This window comes from Heterocephalus glaber, unplaced genomic scaffold (genome assembly GCF_053883595.1).
Source record: "Heterocephalus glaber isolate CG9 unplaced genomic scaffold, H.glaber_assembly_v1.0 deba00001608, whole genome shotgun sequence".
Lineage (NCBI taxonomy): Eukaryota > Metazoa > Chordata > Mammalia > Rodentia > Bathyergidae > Heterocephalus > Heterocephalus glaber.
Genome location: NW_028258379.1, coordinates 32460567 through 32473016, shown reverse-complemented (window position 1 = coordinate 32473016; position 12450 = coordinate 32460567). Strand labels below are relative to the sequence as shown.

Below are 12450 nucleotides of genomic sequence, written 5' to 3'. Positions count from 1 at the left end.
TTTCCTGTCCACGCAGCGGCAGAGACTGATCAACTCGGCCAACAGTGTGAGCACCAAGCCGCTTCAGAACGGGAGACACGAGAACATGGAGAATGGGAATGTCCCCGGGGAAAACCCCGAGGACCCTCAGCAGGATCAGGAGCAGCAGCCCCCATCCCAGCCACCACCCCCGGAGCCGGAGACAGTGGAGACTGTCTTCCTGTCCCCCTTCTCTGTGCCAGGTAAGTTTGGGGGGCTGCCAGGCCATGGAGCCAGGTATCAGTATCCTCATTTCTCACTGGAGTTAGCCTTGTGGGCCCAGTGTCGTCTGGCTGCTGGCTTCTTGGCGACCTCATCTTTTCTGCTCCTTCTGTGTCCTCTGCCCCCGTCACACCAGCCTCCTCACTGCTGCTCCCAGACACCAGCTGTTCTCCTGCCTCAGGCCCTTTGCACTGCCCTTCCCCTGAGCATACTTTCCCCCGTTACCTGTGTGGCTCATTCCCTCACCCTCATGACTCTTCTTAAAGGTCACTCTATCAGTGTGGCCTTCCCAGATCACTTTATTTAAAACACTTTATATTTCCTTATCTTGCATGTCTCCCCCAACTAAAATGCCAGCTGCACAGAGGCAGGCATCTTTGTCTGTTTTGTTCACCGCCACACCCCCGTCACCTGTGCCTGCACACAGTAACTGCTTAGCAGGTACCTGTGGAATGTATGAGCTCAGGAGTTCACGTAGGAGAAGATCCCAGGATCCATGAGGTCCTCCGAAGTCCTAGACAGGAAATAAGGTCTTCAGATCCTGGGTCCCTGTACTGAGTTAGGTCTGACTTAGAGGTTCTTTCCTGGTGTCCACCATACTGAGAGGCAGCAGAATTCAAATCCCAAATGTGACGTTTTTCTGAAAAAAACCCTGTGTTTAGCATCAGGCTCACTGAGTACCTGATTTGGGGGTCTGGAGGGTTGGAGGCTGCACCTCTCACCCAGCCTTGGAGGGTACCCCTGACTCTACATGGACAGTGTAGGCATGCCATGCTGGGGCACTGCAGCTGTCCTTTGGGGTCACCGGCTTCTCCAGGGATGTCAGGGACACTGAGAGCAGAGGGAGTCACCTTCTCCAGACCCCGAGTCCCCAAGTTGAGTGAGCTGTTTGGACACACAGGTGAGGGAAGAGTTCCACAGGGCAGGGTCCTGGGTGGGCAGCAGGTCCCCCAAGAGAGCCAGTGGTGGGGACATTGAGCAGGGACAGCCCAGGTAGCTCCCGATACGGCTCCTGATACGGTAGTTCCTTCCTGTGGTTCCTGATGCTAGCCCAGTTCCTCTCCTGTGTCTGCGTAGGGCTGAGTAAAGGGACTCGAAATGTAACCGAGGTCACCAAAGTAGTCTCAGTTCCTTGGGGCATGGAGATCAATGCCAGGGAAGGCCGAACCATGCCCACAGCAAGGGGGGTGCAGACGGGGTTTCAGAAACAACCCAGCCAGCCGGTGGGTGAAGAGGTCCAGGCTGCCGTGTGAAGATGCGCATGCGTGTTCTTCAGCTCTGCATCCCCATTGCCCAGGCATGGGGCCCAATGGGATCTCAGCTGCCACCCTCCACTGTCACCCTGGTCCCATCTACTGCCACCCTGGTCCCATGCTGCCATGGCCAGGCATCTACAGGAAAACCAAGGGAGAGGTCAGCTCCTGCTCTATAAAGTGAGACCACCAGGTAGAAGGATGTCTCTCAGTATGCTTCCATCCTGGAGTGTGGCAGGAGTGGGTGAGGAGACCCCGGGCCAGCCACCCTCCTTTGTCTTGGGATCTGGTCCTCGTCAGAGACAGGCTGTAGCATCTCCAGGCAGGTCATCTCCCAGGGTGGGGGTGCTTAGAGTGCAACTATCTTGCAAGGGTGGGGATCTGGTGGCCCCGTCCTCCTGCTCCCAGGCTCTCTGCTCTAGGGAATCCTCCTCTAAGGCTGCCCTTCCTTGCTGTGGTTGGGGTTGGCCCATCCTCCTCCCCAGGCCCAGGCCTCTGGGATGGTCCCCTGTGCCCCATCATGTCCGTCCTCTCTGAGCCAAGTGCAGCGAGCTTCCTTCCTGTCCTCAGGAACAGGCCAGGGTTCCTGTGTCCCAGGGACAGCTCCCTTTGTCCTGCAGATGTGTTTCTAGGGTTGCCCTTGGAAACCACAAGTCACTTCCTCCTCCCAAGTCCTGTGGGCAGAGCAGCAGGTGGGAACAGAGTGAGGCAGCTGCTGTTTCAGGGTGTACAGCAGCCGGGGGCAATCAGAGCAGCCTAGGCAGAGGTTCACAGGAAGTCAGAGCAAGCCAGTGAGGCTTCGTGGCCAGAGAAAGTCCCAGGCCCTTCCCTAGCTGCCTTTTCAGCTAATCTCTGGTTCTGGATTCATGATGGCAGGGGATATAGGGTGACTCTGGTGTGTTCCTTAGGGGTGATGGTGTCCTAGGCCCCTAAGTGGGATCATAGCACCAGGGAAGGAGCACCAGGGACCATGGCCGTGGGAGAAGCCATCCCAGGGGCTCACTGGAAGCCCAGTGAGCATCAAGGGGTCAAGGAGCGGGGTTGGGACAGACCGATGTCAGCTCTTGTGTTGCTAGAGGAAGCCTGGGGCACTGGCTCTGGAGTCCAGAAGCTCTGGATCAGAATCTCAGTTCTCCAGCTCCCCAGCACCATGGCCCTAGGCCAGCAGCTTCACCTCCCTGAACCGCCATTCTCTATCCATGAAACAGGGGTGATGGCACATAGCTTCTGAGGTCGCTGTGAGTGGTCCGTCCGATAACCTGAACAATGTCCCTGTGCCCAGACATATGGCAGGTGCTCTGTAAATGTTCATTTGTACCCAAGTGCACCTTGGCCACATACAGTACGCAACTTCTTTGGTCTGGACCACCAGCAGTGTCCTGGAAAGGTCACAGGTGTCAGAATCTCTGGGGACCTCTGTGGCTGTCATTCCAGGGGCCAAGGGGAGGAAATTAGCAAGTGTTGAGCATCTGTTCTGTGCCAGGCACCGGGCGCCAGGTACTTTGCAAGCTCAGGGTCTCTTGGTCAGTAAATATCCAGCTATCAGACTCTGTTCCGGGCTTCCGGGACCTGAGGGGAGCAGGTTAGGCCACGGTCAGCATCCAGTGGCTCGCTGGCTGGGAGCCACCTGGTCTGACGCTGGACTGCTCTTCCCACTTGGGGTCCCAGAGGTTGGGAATCAGGCTTCCAAGGGAAAAGGAGGAGCTTTGTCTCCCATGGAAGCTATGGACTGCAGCCCCGGCTCTGCCCCTGGGCTCAGTGTGGGAAAGCCCCTGGCACAAGCTGTTATTTGTGGCTGACTTACAGTCTGGGATGTCCTGTGAGTACTCGGAGACCTCTCCCTGGCCCTCCAATATGACCTTCCTCTCCTGCTCCTTAGTGAAAGGAAATCACACTGGGCTCACCAGGATGCTGAGCTTCCTGTCCCCTATTGTTAGAACAGCTAGGACCCACTGGGGGCCTGCCTTGTCCCAGGCACAGGGCAAAACAGACTGTTCTTATGGCGCTCTGAGTCAGCCCACTGGGGCTATCATCGCAGAATGGCCTGGGCTGGTGCTTTAGCAACAGAATTGATTTTCTCCTAGTTCTGGAGGCTGGGAGTCTGAGATCGGCTGCCTGCGTGGTCGGGTTCTGTTAAGAGCCTCTTGCTGGCTGTGCTCTTACTGGCTGTCTCTGTGTACGCACCTGGAGACAAATCCAGCGAGGTCTCTCTTCTCTCCTTGTAGTGATTCGGACTCCTTTTATGACCCCATTGAACCTTAAGTATGTCTGAAAAGCCCCATCTCCAAATACAGTCACCTTAGGGGTTAGGGCTTCAACATACGCACTAGGGTAGCAGGGTCGCAGTTCAGTCCTTCGCAGGATCTCTGGGGGCTTCTGGGTGCCATGCCCTGTTTGAAGAGTTTTGTGTGTGTTCTGTCACTTAAGCCTCAAAATAACATGAGATGGGATGACGATTATCTTCATTTTACAAAAGAGGAAGGAAGCACGCAGAGCTGTTGGATGACTTGCCTGTGGTCGCCCAGTGACTAACTGGAAAGCAGTTTCCGCCTGAGTGGCTCATGCTAGCTCTGGTGCTGCCTCTGCACCCTCGGCACCTCCATTTACTCCTCACAGCTACCTTGTTAGGGTGTAGTGCCATCATCCTCACTTCACAGAGAGAGAACCTGAGGCTCAGAGAGGCAATGAGGCACCCTGAGTCACACAGCTATGACACGGGAAGCGACTGTTCGCCCTGCACTACCCGGACTGTGGCTGCCATCAGCCTCTGTCCAGGAAGCCAGTGTCTTCCAGCTTGTACACAGATAACTGTGAATGTGCTAAGTCCACTGTGTTGTGTTGAGTCAGGTTGAGGATCCTGGGGGCTTGGATGGTACCACTCACCCATCTCTTCCTGTATTATAATAAAACCCAGAACTGGCAGTCAGGAGATGTCCTTCTCCGCATTCACTCCCATCTTCCTCAGGCTTAGATGGCTTCTAAGAGTCCTGCTGGTTGGGAAGAGGGTGACTTCTAAACCTAGGAACCGGGTAGTACAGAAATGGGACCCTTCACAGATCCTTGTACCTTTCTTTCCTCTCAACTGGGAAAACCATAGAGAAGCTGCACTTTCTGTGGCTCATTGACATCTTGCAATTCCATTCTTGACTCTGTCTGGCCCTAGCCCGAGTCACACAGCACTTAGGGTGGAAATGACCTTGTTTTTGCTTCAGTTGTGGCAGCTGCCTTAGAGATTGCCCTAGACATTTCATCAACTGTGTCACAAGCCGAGGTCAGCATTTCAAAGATGCACAGCCAGTTACTCTTCGTATCACTGAAGTGTCAGTGCTCATATGAACAAATGTTGGCTGAGCATTTTTTACTTTTTGATACGATGGCGTTATTGTGACATAATTCCCTTAGAGTATTATTCATACCATTCTGTGCCAGAGTGTGACTCCGTGGTACACAGATTGCACAGTGAGGAAGAGACTCTGGGCTCCACCCCCAGTACTGTAAAAAAGAGAAGTTGTAAAGTCTACAGTTCGGTGGCTTTTGGTGTGTTCACAGTGTTGTGCAGCCATCACCATAATCAATTCTAGGACATTTCTGTTCCCTTCAAAAATCCCATACCCATTAGCAGTTCCTCCCTTTAGTTTCTCTGCCCTTTCCCCAGGCCCTGGCAACTACTAAACTACTTCCTGTCTCTTCGGATTTGTCTACTCTGAATATTTCATAGAAATGAAATCATGCAATATGCGTCCTTTCGTGGCTGGTTTCTTTCATTTAGCGTGATATTTTCAGGGCGTATCTGTGTGGCAACAGGTATTGACACTTTAAACTGGCCCAATACTGTCCCGTTAGGTAAATATACTACATTTGACCCATTTATCAGTGGATCGGAAATTTGGGTTGTTTCTACTCTTTTGGCTTTGGAAAGAGCTAATAGGGCATTGTATAGAGGGAGGCTCAGAATGTTTTATCTCAAGGAAAGCAAGATCTCACCAAGTTCTCTGTGGTTAGCAGTTCTGAATACCAGAGTTAAAGGGGATCTTGGGGATTTTTAAGCTAAGCCTCTTTATATTCCAGAGTGGGAAACTAAAACTGGGAGAAGGGCAGTATGAATGCCCAAAAAGCATTTCCAAGCAGACAGAACCGGGCCACCTGGCCTGCAAATCTGCTCCATGAGGCCCCTCCAGCCAGGTCAGGGAGGCACCCACTGGGCCCATCCAGGACCTGCGACCTCTTAGGTGGCGGTGACAGGAGCCACATAGCTCCCTTAGACTAAAAGGAGGACTTATTTAAAAATAAGCTTCGGGGTGAGTTGACTGCAGGAGCAAACCCAACAGCCTCACAGCCCAGAAAGGCAGCCCCACTTCACCTCCGTCCTGCTTTTCAAATGAAAGAACCTGCTTTGAATCCAAACATTTGAATCTGGGAAACTTCTTCACAGCCTCTGCAGGCCCCTAGAAGGAGGTTGCTGTGGAGTTGCTGGGGACCAGCCCAGCCTGTCTGCTCCCATGGAGTTGGAGAGACATTGAGGAAGAGCAGTAAAGCCTCTTAGCGGATCTCTGAGACTAAACTCGAGGCCCGAATAGGGACGCAGGCAGCAGCTCGGGCCTCTTAGTGATGCTGCAGAAGGACAAGGTACCTGAAGCTTCGCAGAAGCAGCTTTCTCTGTGCCCTGCTGCATCTGCAGACTGGCTGAGCATCCTCTATCTGTGCTTCAGTCTGCAGACAGCCCTGCTAGGGTGCTGGGGGTCCCCTCGGTGAGGAGGACGGGGCTCAGGAAGCCCCACATCAGTGAGTAGCCACTGCAGGCAGGGCTGGTACCCAGGTTGGCCAGACCCCAAAATGTTGCCCTCTGATCAGTTCCTTTGTTGACTTTGGCCAAGAGGATGCATCCTGGTCTGGAACATCCACGATGGCCTGGGAGGGGCGGCAGGAAGGAAGGGGAGGAGGAGGCCAGCTGCCAGGTCAGGGGGCTGGGTGAACAGCAGACCTGGAGGGCCCACCCCAGCTTGCTGAACGAGTGAACCCCAGAGCCGCTGGTGGGGTGGGGGTCAGCAAGCACTGGGATTCTCTGTGTTCCTGGTTAATTCTCCCCAGGGTGTCCAGATTCAAGGCTGGGCCTCAGAGTCAGGACAGTGTGCCCTGAGCGGGTAGCTCTCTTTCATCTTCCCAGCTCTTCACAGAGGGGCGGGGACAGTTACTGCTGTCTCACAGATGGGGAGGTGGAGGCACAGCAAGGCTAAGGGTCCCCTTGGTGCCACGCAGTTGAGAATGACAGGCCAGGACCGTGCTCCCTGTCACAGCCTTGAGGTCCCGGCCGTGGAGTATGATGGGGAGACCAGGCCGACGCTGCCTTCTTCCAGAAGGCCTCTGTGCTGAGCGGGAAGGGAAGCGTTTCCTAGGTCATCAGTGTCCCTTTCTACCCAACCCTGTCAGCCTGCTGTGTGTGGGCCCTCAGCAGGGCCGGCTCTGACCTGGCTGATGCCCTCTGCTTTGTCACACCAGGGCTGGCTGGCTTCCCTTCCCCCCCAGTCCTCAGCGTGCCAGCTTGGTTGAACTGCAGAGCTTGACCTTGTCTACCTCCTACTGGGCCCTCCTCCCACTCTTTAATGTCCTCCAGATCAAAATCCACCCTCTTACACCCCAGCCCAGAGCTTGACAGTGTACATGCTCAGCAAGCGGAAGTTACGGGGCATCAGAAGGCACCAAACTTTGAGTGCTTACTCTGCACCAAGTACAGTTGGCTCATCCCTGTGCTGGCTTCTGTTCAGTCTCACAATAGTGCTGTGAGGTTGAGATTCCTGTTGGCCCCATTTTTCAGCTGAGATATGACACTGAGATATGGAGAGGTTAAATACATTCTCAGGGTCACACAGCTGGGGTTTGTCAGCTGGGATTCAAACCGGAAAATCTAGCTGATCACAAAGGAAATCGATTTGATAAATCTAAGATAAAAGATACCACAGAGATGTAATAAAAAGAACTAAAGATTATTCTAAAGTTCATTTGCCCACAAGGATTCAAAGACTGGAAAAACTTAAATAGTTCTCCTCTTCAAGAGGATTTTTCTAGTCGAGCATGATGGTACACGTCTATAATCCCAGCATCCTGGGAGCCTGAGGTAGAAGGATCACAGGTTTGAGCCCAGTCTGGGGAATTTAGCAATTTAGCAAGTCTCTGTCTCAAAATTTAAAAAATACTTTTAAAGGGCTGAGGATGTAGCTCAGTGCAGAGGCCCTGAGTCCAATCCCCTACACCACTAAACCAATCAATCAGTCAGATTTTTCTTTTGAGATCAAAGGTCTCTAATCTGACAGTCAACACCTGCCAGCCAGCGGATAGCAGAGGCACTTCCATGGGCCTGGGAACTGTGGGTCTTAGAGGTGGACAAGCAGAGTGGCACTGAGGACTTAGGCCCACAATGGCAAATCTGTGGCCCGAGTACCGCAGGGAGCACACAGAGGCCTCTCTTCAATGACATTGCAAGTTACATGAGCAGGTTTTTTTCTAAACTAAAACCTCAGGAATCAGGTTTTATTGCAGTGTTGGCACTTTGAGATAGATAAGTGGGTTTTGGGTTGCAATTTGGGCCCTCATCTCTGAAAGGTTCCCCATCACTGACTTGGATTTTGAAGAAGTGCATTCAAGACCTTTTACTACCCCGCATTGTCTCAGATGCTTAAGTAAGTCATGGAATTTCACCAAACCTGTTTCCTTACCTATAAAATAGGGACCCCCCCCACCCCCAAAAAAGAGATATGAAATGCAAAGAGAGTATTTGCAAAAATAGCCTCTATCATGTGAGCCACAACACAAACATTAGGCAGTGACGAGCTGTTGTTCATTAATCCAACTTTGACTGTGGTCCATTCCACACCTTCCGCCCTCCTCACAAAAGGCAGCCCAGCACCCACTAGCTGGGGAAGCAGGGTGTGCTTGGGGCCCTGCCGCTAGCTTCCCATCAAGTCTGGGAAGTTCATTAACTTTCACTGGCCTCGTTTTTCCCCTTTATAAAATAGAGCTTACCAAGTGGGATTTATTCCAGGAATGCAGGTTTGAGACAACATATGAAGATCAGTCGATATCATACATCATGTTCATGGAATAAAGAACAAAACCACGAAATCATCTCATTAGACACAGGAAAAGAGTACAACACTCTTTTCTGATGAAAATTTTTTTTAAAAAATCAACAAACTTGAAACAGAAGCAAACTTCCTTAACCTGATAAAGGGCATCAATGAAATACCTACCACTACCATCATGTTTAACGATGAGAGACTGAAAGCTTCCCCCTAGATCAGAACCAAGACAACAGTGTCACTATTTCTGTTCAACATTGTGCTGGAGGCTCTAGCTAGGGCAAATGGGCAGGAAAAATTAAAGGCTTCAACAAAGAAAATGTAAAACTTCTAAGATTATTATTAAAATTATGTGATCTTAAATGTATAGAAAACCCTAAGGAACACACACACACACACACACACCCCTATCAAAATTAGTAAACTTTCAGGATACAAGACAGAATCAATATACAAAATTCACTTTTATTTCTATACATTACCAATTAATCTGAAAATGAAGTTAAGAAAGTTCTACTTACCAATGCATCAAAAAGAGTAAAATACTTAGGACAAGTTTAATAAAAGTAATATAAGACTTGTACACTTGAAGCTATAAAACATTGTTGAAAGAAATTAAAGGTATAAATAAATGGAAAGATGTTCAGTGTTCATAGATTCGACATAGTCTTTAAATTGATCTATAAATTCATGCAATCCCTATCAAAACTTAAGTTGGCTTTTCTCAGGAGCTCATATGGAAATGCAAGGGACCCAGGATAGATAAAGCAAACTTGTAAAAGAACCAGTTGGAGGACTCACATTTCCTGACTTCAAAATTTAACACAAAGAGCCGAGATTTAGCTCAGTGGTGCCCCTACCTGCGTTGCAAGCAGAAGGTCCTGAATTCGATCCCTGGTACCAAAAAAAAAAAAACTTAACACAAAGAAAACAATAACCAAAGCTGTCTGAAAGCTGGATGTGTCAGCACACACCTGTAATCCCAGCACTTGAGACAAGAGGATTGCAGTAAGTTCAAAGTCAGCCTAGGCTACACAGTGAGTTCAAAGCAGCCCAAACTACATAGTGAGACCCTGTCTCAAAAAAACAAACACTGGCGCTAACATAGACACATGGATTAATGAAATAGAATTGAGAATTTTGAAAGACACATACCTTTAAGGTTGCCTGATGGGGGGGGGGGGTACCAGGGATCGAACTCGGGACCTTGTGCTTGCAAGGCAGGCAGCCACTGAGCTAAATCCCCGGCCCAAGTTTGCCTGATTTTTGGCTAAACTACCAAGACAGTTCAGTGGGGGAAAGGATAATCCTTTCAACAAATGGTATTAGTACAACTGGAGAGCCATATTTTTTTAAGTGAAATTGACCCTCCTACTTCATAAAACAAACAAAAGTCAGCTCAATATGAAAAATTTAATAGCTTAAATGTAACAGCTTAAATATTCACTTAAAATACAAAACTCTTTTAAAAATGTATAGAATTCATGGCTTTCGATTAGAAGGCAGATTCTTAAGTGTCACCAAAAACAAGCAAAAAAGAAGAAATAAAAGCCAGGCACAGTGGTTCATGTCTGATCGCAGGTGCTCAGAAGGCTGAGACAGGAGGATCATGAGCTTGAGGCCAGCTTGGGCAACATAGACACTGTGGGAGGAAGGAGGGAGGGGACAGATGGAGGGAGGGAGGGGAGAGGAGAAAGAAATGAGAAAGGAGGGGAGGAAGGAAGGGAGTGAGGAGAAAAGGAATGATAAGAGACATGAGTTACACTTTACCAAAATTTAAGACTTTAGTGATTCATAGGACATTATCAAGAAAGAGAAAAAACAATGCACAGAATGGGAGAAAATGTTTGCAATTCATATATCTGAAGTCAGCATCTAGAATATAGATACAAAATAGGTCTTACAATTCAACTGTAAAAAGACAACCGAATTTGAAAATGGACAAAAGATTTGGTAGACATTTCTCCTAATGACCAATAAGCCCAGAAAAAATGCTCAACATCTTTGGCTAATAGGAAAATGCTAATTAAAAACTCAGTGAGATACCACTTCACAGCCTGCAGAACGGCTATAATAAAAAAAAGATAGACAGTATAACAAATACTGGCCAGGAGATGGGAAAAGAAGAACCTTCATACATGGCTAGTAGAAATGTGAAATGTTATCATCGCTTTAGAAAATAGCCTGACAGTTCCTCAGAGAGTTAACCCAGAAATTCCACACTTGGTTATATGCACAGGAGAAATGGGAACTGTGTCCACACACACCCTTTATTCCAGCATTCATAGCAACACTGTTCGTAATTGCCAAAAAGTGGAAACAACTTAAATGTCTGCTAAGTGATGAATGGATAAGCTAATATAGTATATCCAAGCCTGGGGATGTAGCTCCGTGGTAGAGTGCTTACCTAGCATGTGCATGTGAGGCCCTGGGTTTGATCCTCAAAACTGCAAAAACAAATTATATTTATGTGTGTGTGTGTGTGTGTGTGTGTGTGTGTGTAAAGATGTTTTCAGCTGAAAAAAAGGAATAAAGTACTGGTATGTGTAACAATGTGAATGAACTTTAGAAACATTATGCTAAATGAGAGAAGCCAGACACAAAAGGCTGCATTGTGTGATTCCATTTATATGGAAAGCCCAGGAGAGACAGAAAACAGAAAATAGAAGCTATAGGGGTGAGAGAGTGATCGGCACCGGGTTTCTATTGAGGGAGATGGAAATCATCGAAAATTTTATATTGTTTATGGTTATTCAACTTTTGACCGTACAGTTTAAATGGGCAAATTTTATGATACGGTAATTCTATCTCAGTTGTTTTCAAATGGAGTTAATAGAGAGCCATGGTTCTCAAAGTATGATCCAGAGCCTGGTAGCCTCACCAGCCCCTGGGAACTTGTTAGAAATGCAAATTCTCAGCGACCTGTGGTGGCACAAGCACTGTGGCAGACTGAGACAGGAGGATCACAAAAGTGAGCCCAGCCTGGATGACTTAGTGAGACCTTAGTGAGTCTCAAAATAAAAGGGCTGGCAGGACTGGGGAGTTAGCTCAGTGGTTCTGGTGCCTGCCTCGCAAGTGCAAGGACCCGAGTTCGATCCCCGGTACCAAAATGAAAGGGCTAGGGATGTAGTTCAGTGCGCAGGCCCTGAGTTCTATTTCCAGTACTAAAAAAAATACAAATGCACATTCTCAAGCCAGGCGTGGTAGTACAGCCCTATAATTCCAGCTACTTGGGCGGCTGAGGCAAAAGGAACTCAGGAGTTCAAGCGCTCTCTCTCTCTCCCTCTCTCTCTCCCTCTCTCTCTCTCTTTCTCTCTCTCTCTCCTCTCTCCTATTTTTTATAAATGCAAATTCTCAGACGCTCATTCCAGAACCACCGCATCATCAGCCCTGGGGATCTAACCTCTCCCCCGAATGCTGCCTTCCCCCGCAGTCAGAAGCAGTCCTCTAGGAGATTATTCTCCAGGTGGTGTGGACCCTCCTAGCTCCAGGGCCCTGGAGATCTATAACAGCCAATGACATAGACACCCCCATATACCCTGCCTTGATTGGAATGTCTAATTAGTTAACTGTCCCAATTAATCTGCAGTTTCCTTCAGCCGCGGCATCTGTTCTTACTTTGTCCCTTCAGTAGCATTAGCCATCTGTCTTGTTCCAGCTCGTTTTAAGTACTTTCTGTCACAGAAATTGTAATGTTCTGCTTCACAAGGGGAACTGGAGAGCTTGGCGGAAGAAACGCCAGCAGCCGCCCTTCACCCCTTCTCTCCTCCACGTGTGCACAGCGGTCAGAGTCTGGGATGAGCGTTTCTCCCTGAGGTGGCACCTAAAGGGGTGGAGGGGACCAGGAAGGGCTTCCTGGAGCACTGGGGGCGTCTCTTGGAAGG

At 49.2% G+C, this 12450-nt stretch overlaps 1 protein-coding gene across 4 annotated transcripts in view; it reads left to right on the top strand.

The window, feature by feature from the left end:
• The window catches only part of Slc24a4 (solute carrier family 24 member 4), a 153101-nt gene that overhangs the window by 123020 nt on the left and 17631 nt on the right, over positions 1-12450 (top strand). For all 4 annotated transcript variants that reach the window (XM_004837023.3, XM_087195506.1, XM_004837024.3 and 1 more), the window contains one exon: positions 17-221. In XM_004837023.3, coding sequence (XP_004837080.1) covers positions 17-221 — 205 coding nt within the window. The remainder of the gene's footprint in view (positions 1-16; positions 222-12450) is intronic.